This window comes from Miscanthus floridulus, chromosome 11, assembly GCF_019320115.1.
Source record: "Miscanthus floridulus cultivar M001 chromosome 11, ASM1932011v1, whole genome shotgun sequence".
Taxonomy (NCBI): Eukaryota; Viridiplantae; Streptophyta; class Magnoliopsida; order Poales; family Poaceae; genus Miscanthus; species Miscanthus floridulus.
In genome coordinates, this window is record NC_089590.1 from 83,588,202 (window position 1) to 83,610,691 (window position 22,490).

Genomic DNA, 22,490 nt, shown 5'->3' on the forward strand with positions numbered 1-22,490 from the left:
GGGGACTAATAAGTAGTCCTATGGAACCAAATAGGCCCTAGATAAATCGCTTTGTAAATATAAATATGGTTATTATTAAGTAAAAACCGTCTCCAATAGACTCAATAGATGGCTCTCCAGATTTATTAGTTCGTCGTCCCTGAAATTCCGGTCTCCATTCATGGACAGCCAAAGCTGCTCGCCATCCGGCCCTTTCCCGCGCCAGACGACTCCTTCCCGTGCGCTGCCCCCTTCTTCCCAAGCGCCGCCCCTTCTTCCCGCACGAACACGATCACATGCACGATGTCTGCTAAGCTTCCTCCCCCCCACTCATGGCCTTTTGCGCCCGTTCCCCAACCAATCACCGACGGCACGAGATGTCCCTGCCGCTGTGACCCCATGGTCCGGCACCTGGGCACGGGGGTACGACAACTTGGCCGCCCGGTCATCTTCTCCGATGGACCAGATAGCCGGCGCTTCCATGGCTAAAGGAAGCCAGTACTCTATTGGTTGCGAGGGCCATGTGGATCTAGAATGGATGGAGAGCAGAGAGGTCGGATTGATGCGGCGTCGAGTGATTCCTCCCACCGACTTCAATGGCCAACCATCGTAGGTCCCCTCCCCAAACGTGAGCCAGCCGCCACAGTTCCGAGCCTCTTCCCTGGCGCGCGCGCTGCTAATGATAGCAGCGCACACACGCCCGCCCCGCCCGTGCCTCTCCACTGTTCATCTTCCCCGGCGAGTCGCTCCCCCCCACCCACCTCGACCACCGCCCCCAGGCCGCCGGCGACCTCGCCGGTGAACCTGCCGTCCCCTAACTTCGCCGGCGCTCGCCCCCGCTGCCTACCCCGCTCAACTGGATATCATACCCCGCCCGCTCGGCGGCGCTGCCGCCGCCTCACTCGCCGCCGGCCAACCCGCCACCACCACCGTATCGCGGCCGCCGCCAGGCCGGCCGGCCGAAATCTATAGCCGGGGAGATTCTCAAAGCTTCACCGGCCGGTCAACCCTAACCCTAACCGCCACCTCCGCCGCCGTCGCCGCCGCCTCGTCCACCGCCCCGGCCGGCGGAGAACTCGCCGCCGGCCGCTCCGCCCACCGCCCACCGCCCGCCCGCTGCCCCTGCCCCCGCTCCCTTCTTTGATTCCGGCGCGCGGGGCGCCGAATAGTGATTGTGCCGCAGCTCCCCTTCCCAGATGCAGCACAGGGCGGAATTATCTGGTGAGGTCTTGGTCATTTGTTTTCGTTTGTTAGTATGTTCCTAGCAGTGGATGAATTTTGCTCCTCTCTATTGAATGGATTGTCATGATTGGTCTCTATATTTTGCTCGTCTGTTTAGTGGATGGACTTTGGTATATAGAAATGGGTGGCAACGGGGAGTATGTAGCAATTTCAAAAGGTGTAATGTTTTGAGCAGTTGAACTAGCCTCATGTCCTCAACATATTACTTACTGAAATTGGGAATTATTGTTTGTGCAAACTGAGATTACTGAACTAAACTGAGATTATTGTAGCAAACTGAGATTATTGATTGTGCAAACTGCAGTATACTTATATGAAGCAAACTGAGATTATTGTTTGTGCAGCATTAATGCCAAGCAATAGGCAATGACAGATTTTTTTTAAATAATATTTTTGCTGTATTGCAGCTATTCCATCCTCCTGATAGCAATTGGCAATGGCAGACTTTTTTTTTAAATAATATTCCTGTTGCTTTGCAACTATTCCATCCTCCTGATTAATCTTTGGAAATAAATCTTGTATGGTTGTCTCCATTGACATATAGCATGGAAAGTTCAGGTTAGTTCAGTAACTTACTGAGCAGCAGTGAGAGTCTATATCTGACATTTGTGTTATCTGGTTCAGTGAGTCTTGGCGTACTCTCCAAGCAGTAGAAAGCTCTATAATTGTGGCAGTTGGTTGACAGTGAATGCATAGTACATCGCCAACCATAGAATTTTAAAAACCAAATGATTAATCTTTGTTATTTGCTATCACAGGTGCCATGGATTCAGGAGGATATTTCACTGACCTGACTACAAATGGCTTTGGAATTCTTGGTCAGTTTCAAAATCCACCTTCTGCTCATGAAGCAGTAGCACAAGGTGTGGTTCAAGTAATAGGGAAAGAAAACCAGAAAAGAACAAAAAATTTCACAGTTGAAGAGGATGGACAACTTGTGAAAGCATGGCTGGACAAAAAATTATACATGCACCATAGAATTCATCTTCAGAATCCATCGTTGCACACCTTAACCTGTAGGAAAGAAGGAAAAAATTCTCTAATCAACCGAGATAATTATCTATCAATTTACAAAATTATCTATGCAGAGGGCCAAATTCAACAAACCTTCTAGTCGGCTGGGGCAGCCACCAAACAGGCTGCCGCGATTCCCCTTCAAGCCGTGTGGCCGGCTGGATGTCGCACTGACCAGCCCCTGCATGCCTTGATGGGCGGCTGGGGCAGCCACCAGCAGGCTACCGCTGCCGCGATTCACCGTCAAGCCGTGCGGCCGGCTGCATGTCGCAACGGCCAGCCCCTTGCGTGCCTTGATGACTGGGCACAACCCGACGACATGCCTAGAGAGTCGGGCACCACCTGAAATGACACGAAGCACAAGAGAGCCGTGCTTGCATATGGCATGACGTAAGTCCCACCTGTAGCTTCAACTCTTCAAGTCACAAGTAGCTTAGAGCAAATACAATAATACATTTTGACTTGTCTTATAGCCAAGACATATCAGCAAATGGATACGTCAAGAGAAGAAGCTTCTCGCAACGTCTAGTGCCAGTCGCTTACACAATTCCCTATGGTCATGGGGCCCACCACCACTTGTTCTCCCATGATGACCCACCCCAGCGAGGTTGGGGATGAGCGTCATCCCCGCCGTCTCCTCTTGCTCCGCGAATGTGGACGAGGGGCGGAACGATGAGGCGTGGCCAACAGCTGTGCAGGGTCGGAGCTGGTAAAAATAAGGACGACGCTCAATCTGTTGCTCCACCGATGAAGTTGTTGCTGCCCTAGGGAGCCTCGCCGTCTTCTCCTGCTCCGCCGACGGGGACGAGTGGCGGAGCGACAAGCTGCGGCGTCCACACCCGAGTGTCTGCTTCGCCAGGAAGGGTAGCGCTAGCAACCTTAAACAATGGCGCGGGTCCACAATGCTAGTGCCTGCCGTTCAATGAGCTCATGGAATGTCGGACCATCCTCTCGCCACGCAGCGGTGGACACCGCCGCCAGGAGGAAGAAGGAACTGGTAGGGGCAAATGGACAAATCGCAACTCTTCTCTCTCCTCTACAGCAGAAATGAATATTTTATAAGACACAATGTTCACCAACAAATTTGGCAAGAAGCAAAGTGTCCACGAGCCAATCACAGTTATTTCCGGTCCTATGACAAAGAGAGGTTATTTTCGATGTCCCGTGGTCAATTTTGCCTAGTATGTATTGTTCTAAGAAATAGGACAGTGTTGGTAGGTTTCACAATTAATATGGTCACATACGGAATATAATTGTATGCTATCGTTAGCCACATGGGGGAGATATTTATGCGATCCACTTCTGCTACAAGGAAGCGAGGCGTAGAGCGTGTTATAAGTTGCTAAGCAGAAACATAATATAGTGATCTATGAAATCAATTTCTATCTCCACTTCATAAATTTAAGATACACTTATATCTAAACTTTAGAAAATTATAGAATATCAAATTCCAAGCTAAATAACTTACAGCCTGATCGGTTGGCTGGTTCGTATCGTTGCTGGTTTGTGAAGAAGTACTGCTGGCTGGTTTGTGTGAGAGAAAAATACTGTTCTGGCTAGAAATTTACAATCGTTTACGACAAGCCACAGCCAAACAAACAGGCTGTTAGTCTATAAAGTAGATTCTAATTCCTCCAAAATGGAAGAATCTAAACGGCCAGTCTTAGCTTCTTTGGCAACGAGCCCAGATACCAGAATTACATTCGGAATTGGACTCGTAGGATCGCGGCACATCAACCAATCAAGGTCGGCCATGATGATTTTTTTTGCGAGATCGGCCAAGACGACATGATGATGAAAAGATTCTACAAAGCGTGAGCAATAGAGTTCTAATTAGGAGTGCGCGAGGCCACTTAATTTGAAACCAAATTAAGGCGCAAATGTGTGTATGTAAGTGGCCAACATGGGTACCCGTTAAGCACTAGAGCCGTTGGATGGGCCATCAAGGTTATGTGTTGTTGGTGCACCTAACATGGGTACCCGTTAAGCACTAGAGCGTGTGACAATTTGCGTGCGCGCGCATGACGCGAGGAGGACCTCTATAAGGGAACTGACCGGCAGTGATTCAGTGAGATCACCAGCGAGCCTTCCCCTATATATATATATATATATATATATATATATATATATATATATATATATATAACAGGGGTGTTTGGACTGTTCCACAAACTCTGCTTCACGAACTCCACCGTAGAATAACTCCACAAAAAACTGGAGTTTGTAGAGCATCACTTTAGGTGCTCTTACAATTCTATCATTTTTTCTCCAACAGAGAGTGTGGAGCTAAAACCGTTTAGCTAGAAAACGTGGAGCGGAGCAGTCCCAAACACCCTATAGTAGTAGTGTACTATATTATGTGAGCTGTGAATATGCCCTTCCATGTCCTAGTAAAAAAAAAGATATAAACGTTTGTGTAATGGATGCCGCACCATCGGTTGGCAGCTCCTGTACTCGCACTAGTCACTATTAGGGGGAGTCCTATGAAGATATAGAGTTGGTGAGCATGGATGTGTTTATCGAGAATAACCTCTCATCATAAGTCCAAGCTAACCGTCGGGATGTTGTCATCGGCAGGGGTCATCAGGGTCTCACTCACCAATTAAGTCACCAGGCGCTGAACTGAGCTTCACCAACTCGCAGGAATCACCATCAGATCGATAAACATGTCGTTTTGACGAGTGCTATAGCTAGCTGTAGGTTTCGTCTAGCTTGAGTGTACTAGTGTAGGTGGCTGTCCCTGTTGACGCAGGTCGTCGATCCGTCGTCCTCTTTCACGGGGCGAAAACAAACGAGCGATAGGGTCAACCTAGCTATACCGGTTCTTGATCCCAATTCCTATAGCTAGCGTGACGTCGACAGCCACCTTTCGGCTTTTGGTGACCTCTGACCACGCTCTTTCCGTGCCATCGATCGCGCTCGAGACCTCCAGTGCATGGGGGAATAATGGTGGTTAGACTAAGTAGCTAGCTAGGTTATGTTGCTAATTGTAGCTTTATTTGCTTCGTTTCTGTGTATGCATGTCGATCTGCGATTGGCGCAGGGCTCCAACATTTCCTAATCGACGCTAGCTTAAATCACGACGTCGTCTTCCTATATATTACATTATTCTGCTAGCTAATCGTGTAATCGACCATCTCGATCGCCTTTAGAAAAGAGGGTCGGATCTACGCCTCCTCTTTCTGGCTACCCGTCTTCGTCGCCGTTAGCGCACGCCACGTCTCCCTTTTTAACTTGATGTCGCTGCAGGCGATCTGGTTCACGATCACGAAAGGTTTCACGTCGTCGATATGCGGGCCGGGAAGATCGAACGCTCACGGCCGGGCAGATGAAGACGCCGCGCAGGGTCGGGGCGGGGATCCTGGTCTGGTTGCATGCGACGGTCAGGTGCGGACCCGTGGTTCGGCATCTCATCATGGATTCATCATGGCTTAAGCTTCACGGCTAGCTCACGCACGCACCGTGTCCGCCATGCATGTACTATAGCAGTAGGGGTGATAATCATAAGATTCATAGTAGTGCTCCCTATCTGATTGTGGAGACTGAGGATTTATGGCAATGCGTGTTGTTGATTCCACTGTACTCCTGTACATTTGCAATTACATCGCGTTTGATACAGATTCCTCCTGCTTCATCTTCTTCTATCAAATACTATAGCAACACTATTTACAACTGCACGGAGGAGTTGTTTCGAGTCCCGGACACCAAATGAACTAAGAAAGAGGTAAAGCAGGCGAAACTACAATTTTCCGCTCCACCAACATCAACTCTGCCAAGAGCTAGCTTGTTTGGGGGTCATATACGCCACGCCTAAGGCTAGATAACGAGCTGGCTCGGCTCGGCTCGTTCTGCCTCGTTAAGATAACAAGCTAGCTCGGCTCGGTTCGTTATCCTAACGAGCCAGAAAGTCAGCTCGGCTCGGCTTGTTAAAAGCTCGAGCTAGCTCGTTAAACTCACGAGCCAGGTATAAAAAATACACAAAATATAATATTTGCATTTATCTAAAGTTTGAGAATAATAATAATATAAAAGAAATACAACTAGACCAGTTACCAGTCAATTTATACGGTCTAGACCAGTTACCAGTCAATTGTAAAATGCAAGACATGAAGTAATACAAAAACTAATATAAATTTTGATACTTTTTTCCTGAAAGTTTGGCTCGTTTAGCTCGTGAGCGGCTCGCGAGCTGGCTCGAGTTGGCTCGTTATAGCTGACGAGCTAAAATTTTGGCTCGGCTCGGCTCATTATTATAACGAGCCGAGCCGAGCCGAGTCGAGCCAGCCACGAGCCAAGCGAGCTAACGAGCTTCGAGTTTTTCGTCCAGCCTTAGCCACGCCACAATGCCGCCTGCCGCAACTCCTACTCCTCGCCGCCGCCGCCGCCCTTAGGACCCCTCTCCAACGTGTCGGGGATAACAAGGGGAGTAGACCCATTCTTTTCCCGCAGTTTTTTTTCTAGTTGCTTAGGGTTTAGTCCAAATAAATCTTTCGGCGAAATTAGATGATTTTCGGTAGGGATCATGTTTCCTGTGATAACTTCGGTGATTGCCACAACAAGATTGTCATTGTAGACGTCGATTTTATCAACAGGTGGCCAAGTTTAGGCCATCATCTGCAAGGAGGGATGCTTATGGGCACCCCCAACGAAGACAGCTACTCTAGGTCATCGATTCCATCATCGTTGGTAGAAGAGAGGAAATCATGGTTTGAAGGTGATGAATCTGCATCCACTGCTCCTGACAATACAACTGTTGATATTTTTTCATCGATTCATATGTGTTTTGGACTGGTTCCAAAGCATTGGATCTTACGGCATGTCTAATGTTTTGGGGGTTGATCGTTGATTCGGCATAAGGACTGCACTTTGGCTCCGACTCGAAGTATGTCATTGGAGAAGAAGAAGATGGAAGAATCTGAATATAATATTGTATATTTGTTATTTTAGATTTTTTTTCATATGTAATTTGAGGATGCACTGTGTGGAGTTTTAATATAGTCCCCTTCCCTGCGCAAAAGAAAACAAAAAAAAACCTTCAACTCTGCCATGCTGGGGGCTAATCTGTGGCACCGCCGGAGCTGAATGAATCTGTAGCGCGGCTAGAGCTTAACGAATCTGTATCAATCGCGCCCTCGTTGCTTGCTTGCTTGCTTTAATTCTCCATTTTCGTCATCTTGGCTTTGCTTGCTATATATAATTCTCCATTTTCATCATCTTGGCTTTGCTTGCTCGGATGGATATGTAGCCTGTTCGGATGGCTGGTTCGTATCGTTGCTGGTTCGTGAAGAAATACTGCTGACTGGTTTGTGTGAGAGAAAAATACTATTCCGACTAAAAATTTACGATCATTTACGATAAGCCACTGCCAAACGAATAGGCTGCATCAGGAGTATAGCTTCCTACCTGCTTGCCGGCCTAAAAAGAATGTGAAGTGTCACATCCTAACCGTCACACAGGCACATAGGAGTATAGCTTCCTACCTGCTTGGTGTGGCCTTTGGCCTGTAGGCGTAAGCGACAGGTAAAAATGAGTCGTGCACGTACCAAGTCAGTGGTTGCTCGGTTCAGTTCAGCTGCCTCTGCACCTGAACGCCCGTTGCATGGGCAGAGTGTTTTTTTTTAAGGAAGGAACTGGGCAGAGTGGTTTATCTGACGGACGTTAAACGACACTTCTTCAGTTCCGAGCAATGCAACCAAACCCTAGGCTGGTTGGTTCCGTCGTACTAACTCTCCCTCTGGCAGTGTGGGACCTGTCCTTCTTGCGTGTTTCTCTCCCAACCGTTTGACAAATCACGCAAGTTTTTCGGAGTAATATTGTATCACCAAAACTAGTTTGCGCAAATAACGCAAGGTTTTCGGCTGGACCTGGTTTTCGTGAGTTTCTTTGTAAACTTGGCATATGGCCCCATTTAACACACACCTGCAGCTTTGAGATCCAGGTTGGACCTATAAATAAACTAAATTAAAGAGGCATGGACATTTACACCCAGTCCAAACTATATATATACAAAACGAATCATCTAAATGCTCTCAACATACCTCGCGCTCCAGAATCCAAGATTTCTAAGAGCAATATAGCTAGCTCTAAGGATTCTAAGAGAGCTCGAGGTTTTTTTCCCCAAATGGAACCGTTTATATATATATGTTATCAGTTAAGGGCGCGTTTGCGACCCTGGCCCGGAGGCCCGGCTGCGCCCGTGGGCTGCAAGTTGTCATGTTTGTCGTCGATGGCCCGCAAGGGAGCCTGGCTTCGCAGAGCAACACTCGACCTCTCCGCCTGGCTCTCTGGAAACGACCGAAACCCTCGTTTCTTCCGAGCCGCGCTCGTCTGCGACGCACGCGGGCGATTTTGGGCGGCGGCGGGGTGGCTCGCGCGGGCTCTGGCGGGAAGGGGAAACGTCTTCGCGCGCGTCCCCGCTCTCCGCTCCCGCTCTGGCCGCCGCGCGCGAAGCGAAATGGCGGCGATTTCGCCGGCCTTTATATACGGGTTCCCACTCTCCACTCTCTCCTTCTTCCACTCGGTGCTTGCTCTTCCACCTCCCTCGTGAGAGACCGGCGGTGAGTTGTGGTGCGTGGCGGCGGCGGTGACGACCTCCGGCTGGTTGTGGGTTAGGTCACCGGCGCCGAGTTTCTTCGCCGCTTCCCCGCTCCGGCTGCTGCTGGGACTCCGTGGCAGCGGTGTTCCTCTTCTTCTCCGTCCGCATCTGCTTCATCTTTTTCCCGATCTGCATCCTCTACTTCCAGATCTGCCTCCTCTCCGTTGTTTGGACCCCGAGCCAAGGTGAAATCGACCCCTAATCTTCTTTTTTGTGGTGCTTCTCGAACCTATTAGGGTTTCTTGTTCGTTGCTGTTCATGATCTGTTAGGGTTTCATACTTGTTATAACTGCTTCATGCTCCTATTAGGGTTACTTGTACCTTGCTGTTCTTGATCTGTTGGGCTCGTGATCTGTTAGGGTTGTTGATCTGTTTCAGATTTGTATTGTACCTTGCTGTTCATAACTGTTTGATGCAGTTGTTAGTGTTACTTGTACCTTGCTGTTCTTGATCTGAGTTTTTTGTTCCATCATTGGTCGATGATGTTGTCCACATAGTACTGGGAGGCATCACATAAAGATGCAGCCGTGCTTTTGTTGGCATGCATTCATTTCACAGTCATGTTGATGCCTAGCAGGGCTCATTAACTGAAATCATATTACATTTTTACATGCTTGTAGATGGATCTGTCTTTGAGCCGTGACATGCTGTGTAGGAAGGCAGCTGCCTTGACTGTTGTTATGGTTACCTTTGTATCCACTAGGCTGAAAAGGAAAACCCCTGAACCTGAAACCCCACTGCCTGATCCTATAGCACTGGCCCTGATTAGGGATGAAAATGAACAGCATAGACAGAGAACACTGAGAATGATATACAATTCCACTGATTCAGAGTGTATTTCTATGATTAGGATGAAGGGAGTTGTTTTTTTAAGTTAGTGAGAACTTTTAGAGAGAGGAGTCTTGTCACTGATAGGGAGGGGGTGTCAGTAGAAGAGCAGGTTGCCATGTTTTTACATGTTGTAGGGCACAACCAAAGATTTATGGTTGTCCACCAGTCCTTTAGGAGGTCCATCCAAACTGTCCACAAGCACTTCCATCAGGTGTTGTATGCTGTGGGTGAGCTTAGGAATGAAATGATAAAGCCAGCTAGCAATACCACTCACCCAAAGATTCTTGGAAGCCATACATGGAATCCATATTTTAAGGTAATTGTATACCCTGGGTTCATTAGTTACATTAGACCTATTGCAATGATTGACCCATGCTTTTTAGGATGTCATTGGCTTTATAGATGGCACTCATTTCCTAGCAAGGGTTCCTAGGCGCATGCAACAAGCTTTTAGGGGTAGGAAAAAGGATCCCACCCAAAATGTGATGGTAGTTGTGAATTGTGATCTAAAATTCACTTATGTTCTGGCTGGCTAGGAGGGCTCTGCCCATGATGCAACTGTTTTGGCAGATGCTGTAGCCAGGGAAGATGGCTTGAGTTTGCCAGAAGGTAATTGCACACCAACACTAATTACATATTCCATGGCCTATTAATACACACTCTCACAGTAGATGTCTTGTGTAGGTAAAATGTTCTTGGTAGATGCTGGGTATGCATGCAAAAATGGTTTCCTACCTCCCTACAGGGGGTTAGGTACCATTTGTCTGAGTATGGCCCAAGGAACAGGCCCACCAATGCAAGAGAGCTCTACAACCTTAGGCACTCATCACTTAGAGTGACTGTGGAGAGGGCTATAGGTGCACTGAAGGGCAGGTTTAGGATCTTGGACAACAAACCCTTCCACAAGTATAGGACACAAGTGAAGCTTGTAGTTGCCTATGCCATTTTGCATAACTGGATCCTAGGTTTTGGCATTGATGAAGTAGTTCCTGACGAGGAAGGTTTCACTACTTCTGCTGATCCAACCAACCTGCCCCCAGCCCATTTGGACCAAGACTTTGTTGACATGGCTGAAATAAGGGATGCCATTTGCAATGCTATGTGGGAAGGGAGGGGAACAAACACTAGTTGATGTAATATGTTCTTGATTTTAGTTTCTGTACCCTGCTATGGAACTCATGTGTGTCATGCTGATGTAATAATTTGGTGGACAAAGCTGAGACCAATTTTATGCCTCATTCATTCTGTTCTTGAAACATTCTGTTCTTCATGATCTGTTAGTCTGTGGTTAGTTCATACAACTGTTAATATTGTTGTCAGCCTGTTCTTGACTAATTCTGTTGTTGATTTCATTACATGCCAGTCCTAGGATGGATTCAGGTGCATTTGAGGGTGGGTTTGTTGCTGGTACTTCAGTGATGGAGCAGCTCATCAATGGTGGTTCTGCCCTTGTTGTAGCTGGTGCTGGTGCTAGTGCTGCTGCCCCTGTTGCAGCTGGTGCTGGTGCTGGTGCTGCTCTAGGTGCAGCAAACCCTATTGATGTTGTTGTTCCTGTAGCTGGGAATGGGGCTGTGAGGGCAATGAGGTGGACCAACACCACCTCTGGCTTTGTGCTAAGGAGGATGGCTGCCCTTGTTAGTGATGGTAGCAGACCTGAGAAGGTTTTCAAGGACAAAGATGTAAATTCTGTGGCCAAAGCCCTCAAGCAGTTCTGTGGGGAGGTTGTTAGCCCAACTCAAGTGTACAACCACTTGAGGAAGTGGAGGTAGAAATGGGCTAGGGTGAGCAAGTTGAAGGACCTTAGTGCTGCTCTTTGGGATGACCAGGCTCATGCTATCATGCTTGAGCAAGAGCACTACCTTGGCCACTACAAGGTAGCAGTTTGATCTCGTCTTTGCCTTGACTACCTATATTTGCCTTTCTTAAACTACATTTGCCTAACTCTACAGGACCATCCTAAAGATACAGAGTTTCTTAACTGCCCTATTAGGTTCTACACTAAGATGGAGGCTATCTTTGCTAATGCCATGGCCACAGGCAAGTTTGCACTTGGGTCTAGTGAAGCCTTAGGGCAGAACTAGGCTGACAGTGTTGGTACCAAGGCTGATGGTCCTCCTTTGACCCACACCACAGTTCCTAGTGAACAGGGAGGGGATAGCAAGGCCACTGAACTGCTTCCTACCTCCTCAGCTGCTGGCCCAAAGAGGAAGAGAGGGAACTTCTCTGAGGAGGAGATGCTCATGTTGACTAACATGTCAGATGCTGTGAACAATGTGGCCAATGCTCTTAGGGAGACTAGACCTGCCCATGTTGATGCCAATCTGTACCTTGCTGTGATGGAGATGCCTGGCTTCAGTGAGGAGGCACTTATTGTTGCCTACACCTTCCTCCTGGACAACAAGGCCCAAGGCAGGGGCTTTGTGAACATGAGTGATGCCCACAGGGCCCTTTGGCTTAGGACCTTCCTGGCCAAAAACTACTATGTGTAGTTCCACTACACATGAAGGGCTAGAAGGCCAGGAGGGGGTTGACTATAGAGATGTATAGTTCCTCCACCCCCCCCCCCTCACCCACTCTCTCTTCTTTTGACAACAGGACCTTTGTGCAGTCTGCTTGTTCTTTTGACACTTGACCTTGATGGTGTAGTTTGCCTAGGAGGGTGGCTAACAATAGGCAAGGATTTGGGAACATTTGAGCCCTTGGCTGTTGGACTGAACTTGGTATTGTAAGAAACTTATTTATAGCCTCTGTTGGCTACTTTTTATTTGATAACTAGTTGCCTTTTTTGTTGTTTATGCCTCTAGTGGTAACTATGGGATTTAAAGGCCTATGATGCATAAAACAAACTTGAGGTGGCTACCTTATTCTTGTTTTGATAGTTTACAGTGTTGTGCTTTCTTCTTTATTTGCTCAGTTGTACTCCACAGCAACAACATCCTCTTGTGATGGCTGATGGCAGTGAGTGCAACTGTTGTTTATTTGCCTCTTTATTTAGTTCTTACAATTCTTGGTAGCCACCAATGACTAAACAAGGAAAATAACAGCTGAGGCTAATTTTTTTATCAAGTTGCCGATGATGTTCACTATCATTCAAACTGAATGGTCGACTGAGGCATGTCATTCAGACCACTTATATGTTCTACATTTGGTTGGTTTCAGAGAATGCCTCCTTGCTATGTGGTCTTTGAAGGGAAGAAACCTGGGATTTATTTTACATGGTATGAGTGTGCTAAGCAAGTGCTTAGGGAAGAAGGGGCTATCTATCAGAAGTACAACAACTATGATGATGCTCTTAGAGATTTTAATGCAAGGGTACCTCAAGAACCCTTGCTGTTACCAATTCATGCCCCTCATGGGGATGCATCAGCATCCCATGAACTGGTGACAGGTCAAGGTTTTGAAATCTATCCTCATTCACCTGAGCTGCAAGGCTGTTGCAAAAATGTTGTCATCTTGATCTTGTTTATGGTTGTAGTTGGTCTGTCACTCAAGCTGTTCATGTGCCACAGCTGTTGTTTTAATTAGGCCGATGATGACACAATAGGATGACTGCATTAGCTGGCTACATGTCACTTTGATTCATGTACTCTCTTTTCTGTTAACTTGTTGCCCTTCTCGGCTTGCCAAACTACTTAATTCTGCTACTGTTCTTAATTTGCTTCTTTGATTATGCAATGTAGCCGGCAATATATGTGTTGATTAAATGGAATTAGTCTGAGGCCTATGTCTTTTGTATATTTTCATTCAAAGTGTTTGCTTCTCTATTGATCATGCTGTTCTTCCTTCTCTTTGGGCCAGGCCGAGCACAGCAACTGGCAAACACAATCTGTGCTTGGCAGTTGGTAACGGTTGGCGTTTGAGCCCGGCTGAGTATTGGGTCACAAACACCAGCTCGTCTGGGCCGGGCTGAATCGGTCCAGGTGCGCAAACAAGCTGCATTGCAGCAGTTGGGGTAGACCTGCCCCGGCCTGGTCCGTTTGGGCTGGCTAGGCCATGCTGGGCCAGGTGCGCAAACACGCCCTAAAAGACACAGTCCTGAGTTTAAAACTTGGCTAGAGATATTGCCAATTTGTAATGCGCATATGCCATCATTGCATTGGGAGCTTATAATTTCAATAAAAAATGTATGTTTAACTGATGCATGAAATTCAATAGCAAAATCCATTTTTCTTCCATTCCCCAACTTTTCACGAAGAGATCACTTTTGCTGATCGAGTGTAACGAATATGATTGCATTACAAATTTACAATGTCATTTTTTTCCTCGAACACGTAGAGAGCCACAAATCATTGTATTAAGACAAAATACAGTGTGTCACTTTTAATTTTACAAGAAAACTTACTTGTGGTTAATTTCACTCTCAAAATAGTATTCATCTAGACATGGACAGTACGGAGTATATAAGCATATACGTCCAAACTCTACAGAGAATACAGATGTTTTTTTTTATATAAACAGAGAATACAGATGCTGATCGACTGGCGATGATCTCTCATTATTTGTCTGTAGCAGAAGAGAATCCCACCAAACCTGCAGGACCAGCATAAGTGCATAAACAATAACATGGACAACAGGGTACTGAAATAATGTACACACCAGAACTTTTCGATTGGACAAGGAAATAAATAAAATAGCATTATACACGTAGTAAATTTTGCAAATAAAATAAGGCGCTACATTGTAAATGTGCAGTCTAATTAGTTTACCTAACCCCATCCCTTTAAATACTGATATCATATCATGGCGCCTTATTACAAAACCTGAAGTAAGTGAAGAACAAGACCTAGCTACTAGGGGTACTTCCTCGTTCCTCCATCCTCACCCTCTGAAGTCACTAGCCAACACGCATATCACGCAGGCAACATGGTGAAATTAGAAGCCACCAAAGAACACGACGATGGCCGCGACGTGATCGTCACGGTGGCGCCGGCGCTGCCGGTGCAGGAACACCGCCTGCCGCTGTCCAACCTGGACCTCCTCCTGCCGCCGCTGGACGTCAGTCTCTTCTTCTGCTACCTCCACCCGGCGCCCACCGCGGCCGCTCTCAAGGAGGCGCTGGCCAAGACGCTGGTGGCATACTACCCGTTGGCCGGGGAGGTGGTGGCCAACGGCGACAGAGAGCCGGAGCTGCTCTGCAGCGGCCGCGGCGTGGACTTCACAGAGACGACCGCGGCCGGCGGCGCCGAGCTGCGGCAGATCCGTCTGGGCGCCGTGGACGAGGGCGTTGAGAAACTGATGCCTGCCAAGAAGGCCGGCGTGATGGCGGTCAAGGTATGTATGATGATCGACGGCCTGGTGGTTAAGCTGCGTGTACGTAAAGAATGTTGCTTTCCCATAAAACGCGTTTCTCGTATGATGCGTTCATTTGCATTGCATAAAATTTGTCTTGATGACGACCGTGTTGTTGCATGGCGCATGACATGCACGCAACGCCCGCAGCTGACCAAGTTCAGGTGCGGCGGCGCCGTCGTCGGGTGCACCTTCGACCACCGCGTCTGCGACGCCTACTCCTTCAACATGTTCCTCGTCGCGTGGGCCGCAACCGCCCGTGACAGCTCTGCGTCGCCACCGGCCCCGTCGTTCCGCCGGTCCCTCGTCGCCCCACGCGACCCACCACAGCAGCGCGCGCCGTCCACCGACGCCCTCATCGACCGCCTGTTCTCTCCTCGCAGCGCCGCGCCGCCACCCGCCGCCACAGGCCGCTCCGTCAACCGGATCTACCGCATAGCCGCCGCGGACATCGCCGCGCTGAAGGCCTCGGCGGGGCCGGGGCACACGAAGCTGGAGGCGTTCACGGCGCACCTGTGGCAGCTCTGCGCCAGGGCAGCGGCGGCCTCCGCCCACCAGATCAGCCAGTGCTGCATGGGCGTGGTCGTGGACGGGCGCACCCGCATGTTCCCGGACGGCGCCATGAAGGCCTACTTCGGCAACGTGCTCACCATCCCGTACGGCGTCATGGGCTCCGAGGACCTCCGCCGCATGGCTCTCGCCGACGTGGCGGGCGACGTGCACCGGTGGGTGGCGGAGGCCGCCACCGGCGACCATTTCCGGGGCCTCGTGGACTGGGTGGAGGCGCTGCGGCCTAAGCCGGCCGCGGCGAGGGCGTACCTGGGAGGAACCGGCGGGAACGAGGCGATGTCGTGCATCGTGTCGTCCGGTATGACCTTCCCGGTGGGAAAGGCCGACTTCGGGACGGGCCTTCCCGCGTTCGCGTCGTACCACTTCCCGTGGCCCGCCGGCGCCGGGTACGTGATGCCGATGCCGAGCGCGCGCGGGGACGGCGACTGGGTGGTGTACGTGCACGTGGCGCCGGAGGTGGCGAAGGTGATGGAGGAGGAGTCCACCGTGTTCCAAGCCCTCGAGAACAGCTACGTGTTTGAGTGATTGACGTATCGTCGTGCATGCGCATGGTAAGTGTTGTGTACTAGCTACTACTTGTGAAGCTAATGTATGTCATGGATGCCCGCCGTGTCTAGAGTTGATTGGTATGGAGTACTCGCTACTCGCTACTCGCTACTCAGTAGTGCTACCAATTTGTCCAGTTGGTAGCTATATATGTTTCGATCAGAGAAAATAATAGTACTCCATGTCACGTGACATATGTGTAACAAATGTTACTTACTAAGGCCTGTTGTGCCTAGTTAGTGCCATCTTTTGGACACTATGTTCAACTCAAATAGTATGCATTAAGTTGAAATTGGCGTATAACTCAATTAGTGAGTAGGGGTATATATGATTGGAAACTTGTTTTGTTTTATGAGGAGAGGGGGCGAATAGTCCACTGGTACAAAAACAATTATTATAGGCAGCACTGTTTCGATTTGTACTAATATTTTTTCAAACACCAATGTGAAAGACCAATAAAAATGGTGGTGTTTTCTCGTAAGCATTATTTGAGAACCGCATGTGTAAATATTTACACTGGTGGTTTTCTTAAAACCACCGCCAGTATAAATCGATCTACTGACAATATACTTACACAAACTACTAGTGTAAAATATTTTTCACGCATTTGCAAATCAGGCAAGGAATAGCAAAAAAAAAAAAAACGTGAGAGGCCCACCAACTAGCCCCCAAAGTTCATGCCTCGCAAGTCACCACATGAAATACACACGTGTGTGGCTGACGAAGATCAAACCCACAACCTTAATCATAACACATTCCTTCCTTAACCACTACGGTTATGTTCGCTTCGCTGAAAAGCCATGACTGAAAGCAATGTTCGCTGATTTGTTGTGAGAGAAAAAACAATGTTCCTTTGTTGAAACAGTACGGCTCAATAAGATAAGCGAATAGGGCCTACGCCCGCCTCAAAGTCAATTGTGATTGAGTAACAACTACATTTCTTTTGTATTCACTTTAGTAAATATTGTAATCCATATTTGAGACCCTAAACGAATTTAAATAAAAAGTTTTAGATATCTTCAAGTGCTACAAGTTTAGATAATTTTTCTATTCAAGGTAATTTGGAAATTCAAAAAAATATGAATTTCAAAATCATTAATCTTAAAATATAATTTCGAGTCTCTAAATGATTTCATATGAAAAAAGTAGTCAACTACAAAGTTATAGATCTTTTCGAGTAACAAAACTTTCATTTAGATCATTTCTCTATTTGAGATCACATAAAAAATTAAAAAAATGATTTTAAATTATTCGTCCTGACACTATGTTAAGAAAACCGTCCATGTAAATACATCTTTACCGATGAATTTCTTATGTCTAACGACATCGTTCATGTATATCCTGCAAAATGAACCAATCTTGAGATGTCCACCTGGACTCCCGAATCCGATGGGCCGTTCAATCCGAATCAAGTCGGCCGCCAGCTCCGGGGCTTTCTGTGGGCTGGAGACGCCATGTCGCGTCTGGTGCTCAGGCCGACCTGGGGACGCAGAACACTTGTCTTGCCAGCACCGTGATGCCGTATCCTCTTGGGCCTCTGGCCCGCGGTCACGCTTGCATTGCCACAATGGAAGTGGGAGGGGACGTACGTGCACGGCATCACCGCTCACCGGACAGTGCTGCGGCCACTCCTATCCTGCGGTCACCACGGTGGAGATCGTGGATGGCTAGCTAATCTTGGCACCACTGCTGAAGGGATGGCCATTGACCAGACAGACCGTCAGGTTCAGACCTCAGAGTCAGAGGACACAAGAGTGGAGTAGTTGCCCTTGCCCGCAGAAGCGCATGAACTAGGTGGGGGGTATTGAACTGAACTTTCAGTTAAGCGACCAAGTATTAGCAAATATCAATAGTAGAAGTTTCAGTGCTAACGTAAGAAACACCTGGGACACGAATTTCACAAGAATCGTGTAGTAATTTCACGGGAATTAGTTCATCTTCATAAGAAAAACGCAGGATATAGGGAAAAAAATCCTTCATTCCAAAGGTGGCCTGAACTACTAATATGTTTCATTGAAATCAGATGCATCTACCCTACGAAATGCGAGCCATGAAAACTAAATCAACCAAATTACATATCAACAAGTTCCTTTGCCAGCATTTGGTCCATTACCATCACAAGCACACAAGCACTAAGGTCCTGACAGACTCCCCCAAGTCCCGGTCAACGGATGCACAGTCTACACTAGTGTATATATGCACAGGCGAATGGGCACCCTGCACACACTCACCAACCAGCTCTCAAGTCTTCACTGTCCTAATTAGTTCCAGACCTGTCCACAACTACGATAGGTACAGCAGATTCTATCAGGAAAAAAAAATCGGCAAAGGCAGATGATTACAGACACAAATTGTCTCAATCGCTATCATGAAGCGAAGATCGGAGATCAGTGCCGTGGAGAGGGGGTAACTCAGCAGCGGAAACGGATGACAATGCAAGAGATATCGTCCTTGCTCTTCCTTGCCAACGCTTCAGTAGTCAATTTCTTCGCTGCTGCCTGGGGATCCTTGATTGACTTTACGAGATCGACTGCTTCTTGGTTCTTCATTACCTGTATTTAGAAAGGAAATACAGAGTACATTAAACTGGTGTACGAACATACTTTTCAAAGAAACATCTCAAACATAGACGAATGACCCAAGAGCTCATCTTAATTTTTTTCATAAAGGTATGTTTTTTTGGAGACCATGGTGATTTGGTAGTGTCCAACCTCTTCTTGCCTGCTTATTGCAGGGAGAGAACATGTCGCAGATAATGCAAGAATTGGTCAAAAGTGATCTAAGTCAAAGCATTTCAATCTAGGCCCAGGGAAGTACAGGATTAAATAGAAACCAAAGTACAGACCCTTTTTTTCATAAGCATGAGAACAAACAAGATTAATGAAGGAAACAGCTGGCGCAAACCTTCCACAATCCATCACTGGCAAGTATGACAAACTCTATATTTGAGTTTATTGGTACATGTCTAATGTCAGGTTCAGAGCTCAAGTGGGCCTTGAGGCTTTGGTCACCAAATGCCCTAGCAACAGCAAGCTGGCCATTCACCCGAGGAACATCACCTGCAAACAAACCATGAAACATAATAAGGTAATTGCATCTTATTATCAATGATGAAACGATAACACAACTGCATTCAAAAAAAGAAACGATAACACAACAAAAATTGTACCAGGAAATGTCGTTACAAAACCACCGTGCTTTTCAATCCTCTGTCTTTCATTAGTTGAAAGAGGCTCGTGGTCAACAGTGAGCAGATTAGCAGCGCCTCTTTCACACACAACAGCTCGAGAGTCACCTACATTTGCTATCCACATATCCTTACCATCAACTACAATAGCAGTAACTGCTGTTGAGCCACCTGGTCCAAGTTGTTTGGCATTTTCTAGAATATATTTGTTTGTAGAGCAGTATGCATTCTTTATTGCTTCTTGAGGACTAGACCAGAAGAGAGGCTGCAGTAACCAGAATAGGGAAACAGTAAGGAAGGTATGCGAACGGTAAGGCTAAAAAGGATTTCTTGGTCTCCAACACAGAATAGAAAGCCAAAAGTAACACTGACCTCTTTCATTATGTTGCTAAAAAGGTTAGCTTTCAGGTAACTTGGCACCTTATCTCCTAAATGGCCATCAAAAATGGCAAAGAGACCAAGCTCATGGTTCTTCACATACTTGTACTCTGCCACATGGTAGTCTTCCATGTCATGGCCGGATTTGCCTTCCACCAGGTGGAATCCATGTGTAACTTTGTTGGTTGACAATTTACTCCTTCCCTTGCCGGTATCAGTAGATGACGAATTAAGACAGGCTGCATTCTGTATACCATGCAAAAGAACCAAATATAGTGTCAGCATATTCTGCCTGCAAGTGTTCTACACACATCGACAAAAGAGTGATTCTAGCAGCAAGTGTTCTACACACATCGACAAAAGACTGATTCTGGGAGCAAGTGTGCTACACACATTGACTAGCTGACTCTGGCAGCAAGTGTTCTATACACAATGAGTATGATTCAGGCAGCAAGTGTTCGACAAACATTGACAAAAAAGAAGGCTCATAGGGCCTGTTTGGATTGGACCCTGGAAAGGCAGCAATCCCAGGCGTCCATTTTTGGTGGCCTGGGGTTGGATGGTGTTGCCTGGCCACCAACCAAACAGGTCCATGACAGAATAGAGAATACACAAATGTTCCTAAAGTCAAATAAAAAGTATTGCTTAAACAAGCAAGCCTGCCAGTACAGCTAGCTGCAAAAATGTTGCAAAAGAACAGCTATGCTATTCAGAGACACTATAGGAATGTAAAATTGTATTAATAATCATTCATGAAGAAATTAATAAGCATATCACCCAACTAAGATCGGGGTGGAGAGCCCAAGGCCAAGAACAAGGAACTGAAATTGCAATGCAGTAACGGTTTGGCTTAATAGGTCAGCAACAGGTAGGCTACGAGTTGCACTCTTCTTTGTTTAGTATCCAAAACCTAGTAGACAACGCACATGGGTGCATCCTGAGTATCATGCTGACGGATATCTTCCCTGCTTCAGCTTGAGATATCCGCAACACTTCAGGAGCTGCTTTATCGGTGGTCCATGTCTCAACTGGTGATGCTTCTGATTAGACATGTGGTACAAGTGTCGAGCAATGCAAGTTGCTGATACTTGCACGCCATTTGCCGCTAAAAAGGGAAAAATGAAATCCACAGGATTTCATCTGTATCAAGTGGCAGCTTTTCCGAGGCAAGAAGATGAATAATAAACAAAGCAATTTACTTCATGACATGAATACATGATACAGCTCCTCCTACTCGTCTGCTTCTGATGATATATCATCGCCAGAACAGGCGACAGGCAGGTGGAGCTCAGGATTTGCAACGAGGGGTCCCGGTGCGGCTGTGCCTGTGCATCAGGCTACTTCTACTAGGAGACGCAGACTCGCAGAGCAAGGCTCCAAAAGGCAGGTTGATTACGGCTGGCGTGACATGCCTAGCCTAGGCCGCATGCGTACCCAGTCAAAAAGGAGCCCTTGTTGCAGAAGTCCGACTTTGCTTTCGTGGCCCCCAAACCTTGAAATCTTGTGACTCCAACTAGCAAGTTGCACCCTTTTAAGTTTAAACCGGTTAGTTAATTTCCTCACTGGTAGAAAGAATAAACCATCAAAATGATATCCTTTTTTTTTCTTCCCAATCGTGATAGTCTCCCTTGCACCAGAAACTGCCGTGATGTGTCGTCTGCAGAGCACCTAATCGATTCTTTCTGGACGATTTTTTTATGCACAGAAGAGTAACACGGACGCTTCGATTGACCAAATTTTCTTTTGCAGGATCAACATCAGGACGACGTAAACAAAGCACGACGCGTGAAAATAAAATAAAACTATATTTGTTTATCCAGACAAGCGGAGAAGAGCGGAGAAAGGGAGCAAGCGAGGTGAGTAAATTCAGGCGTACCCGGATCATGTTGAGGATATCAGGGCGCTTCTTGCCGCCGCAGGCCGAGGAGGAAGAAGCGGCGGCGGAGGAGGGGGAGCATGACGCTGACGACGACGCGGTCTGCCGCTCCATCCGGCCGACCATGTCAGGGAGAACTCGCCGGCGGGGTTAAGCTGATCGACAATCGCCACCCACAGGCCACAGGCCACAGGGAGTGAGACGGGGGACGGATGGATGGATGAAGACAGAACTTGCTCGCGGAAACGGGAGTCGGGACACAGCACACGGGGGGAAGAGAGAGAGAGAGAGATCTTTTGCGCTTTTATGCAAGGCCTCGGCTGCCGCCGCGTCTCGGTCTCGCGTGTGACGGAGGGTGGGAGGGGAGCCAGGCCTCCTCTCGTCTCTCTCGTCCCCGGTTGCTCGCTCTTTGATCCGATTCTGAGGCCGGACACTTGTGGTGTGGCTGTGGCCTTGTGGCGTGATGAAGAGGAGAGAGAGGGAGGGAGAGAAGAAAGAGGGCGGTTGGAGGAGCCGCGGGAAGTGGGTCCCACAGCGGAGGGAGCGGGGTGGTGGAAATCGGCACGACCGAAGAAACGGGGCCCCACTCGACTCTGCTGCCCCGGCTATATACAAATGCAAATATGTAATTTGGGTCTGGGCCGGACGTATTTAGTTTAATTTTACTCTAATCTATTTTAACATATGTGAATTAAAATGAGTGCATGTGTATCTAAACAAAACCTCAGGCGGTTTATTATGAGTGCCTCTAAAAGGCTCTAACTATATAAATCCTTTGTGTCTAGGGGTAAAAATGAGAAAGGTTGATACAGATTTTTGAAAAAAAAAACGGTGAGAAGGATAGAGGGACTATAGCAATTTATTTGATATTACGTAGAAAGCCATGCATGTACGTCGCCCATACACGATAGCGATGAGTTATTTTCAAAAATATATATTTGAATTAAAAAATTCAAGGATTTATTTGACTGCACTTTAATCCA

General features: G+C 47.4%; 3 protein-coding genes across 4 annotated transcripts; 2 read left to right on the forward strand and 1 right to left on the reverse strand.

Moving 5' to 3' along the window:
* Positions 1 to 9,474: 9,474 nt before the first annotated feature.
* On the forward strand, positions 9,475 to 12,150 carry LOC136492322 (uncharacterized). Its single transcript, XM_066488381.1, has 7 exons — positions 9,475 to 9,664; positions 9,796 to 9,977; positions 10,198 to 10,270; positions 10,627 to 10,762; positions 11,025 to 11,382; positions 11,611 to 11,698; positions 11,795 to 12,150. Exons 1-7 carry the CDS (start codon positions 9,475 to 9,477, stop codon positions 12,148 to 12,150), a joined length of 1,383 nt encoding a protein of 460 aa, XP_066344478.1.
* Positions 12,151 to 14,437: 2,287 nt separating this feature from the next.
* Positions 14,438 to 16,325, forward strand: LOC136494056 (coniferyl alcohol acyltransferase-like). 2 transcript variants are annotated; one of them, XM_066490196.1, is made up of 2 exons: positions 14,438 to 14,971; positions 15,101 to 16,325. In XM_066490196.1, the coding sequence occupies exons 1-2, from the start codon at positions 14,525 to 14,527 to the stop codon at positions 16,043 to 16,045; spliced, it is 1,392 nt and encodes a 463-aa protein (XP_066346293.1). In that variant the 5' UTR covers positions 14,438 to 14,524; the 3' UTR covers positions 16,046 to 16,325. The 2 variants fall into 2 exon arrangements, with proteins under 2 accessions (XP_066346293.1, XP_066346294.1); XM_066490197.1 differs by having other exon boundaries at positions 14,438 to 14,932; positions 15,101 to 16,324.
* A 1,704-nt stretch (positions 16,326 to 18,029) lies between these two features.
* LOC136491409 (probable protein phosphatase 2C 44) lies at positions 18,030 to 22,011 on the reverse strand. Its single transcript, XM_066487693.1, has 5 exons — positions 21,508 to 22,011; positions 19,626 to 19,877; positions 19,236 to 19,518; positions 18,971 to 19,125; positions 18,030 to 18,618 (listed from the first exon to the last, which is right to left on the reverse strand). Exons 1-5 carry the CDS (start codon positions 21,631 to 21,633, stop codon positions 18,478 to 18,480), a joined length of 957 nt encoding a protein of 318 aa, XP_066343790.1. The 5' UTR covers positions 21,634 to 22,011; the 3' UTR covers positions 18,030 to 18,477.
* Positions 22,012 to 22,490: the final 479 nt, after the last annotated feature.

Excerpts from the sequence above, each read along its gene's own strand:
- LOC136492322 (XM_066488381.1), top strand. The coding sequence starts at position 9,475 with ATGCTGTGTAGGAAGGCAGCTGCCTTGACTGTTGTTATGGTTACCTTT. Across the intron at positions 9,978-10,197 it reads CATGGAATCCATATTTTAAG|GAGGGCTCTGCCCATGATGC; the intron begins GTAATTGTATAC and ends CTGGCTGGCTAG. Across the intron at positions 10,763-11,024 it reads GATGCCATTTGCAATGCTAT|TCCTAGGATGGATTCAGGTG; the intron begins GTGGGAAGGGAG and ends ATTACATGCCAG.
- LOC136494056 (XM_066490196.1), top strand. The coding sequence starts at position 14,525 with ATGGTGAAATTAGAAGCCACCAAAGAACACGACGATGGCCGCGACGTG. Across the intron at positions 14,972-15,100 it reads GCCTGGTGGTTAAGCTGCGT|CTGACCAAGTTCAGGTGCGG; the intron begins GTACGTAAAGAA and ends CAACGCCCGCAG.
- LOC136491409 (XM_066487693.1), bottom strand. The coding sequence starts at position 21,633 with ATGGTCGGCCGGATGGAGCGGCAGACCGCGTCGTCGTCAGCGTCATGC. Across the intron at positions 19,519-19,625 it reads TTAGCAACATAATGAAAGAG|CCTCTCTTCTGGTCTAGTCC; the intron begins GTCAGTGTTACT and ends TGGTTACTGCAG. Across the intron at positions 18,619-18,970 it reads CCAGTGATGGATTGTGGAAG|GTAATGAAGAACCAAGAAGC; the intron begins GTTTGCGCCAGC and ends TTCTAAATACAG.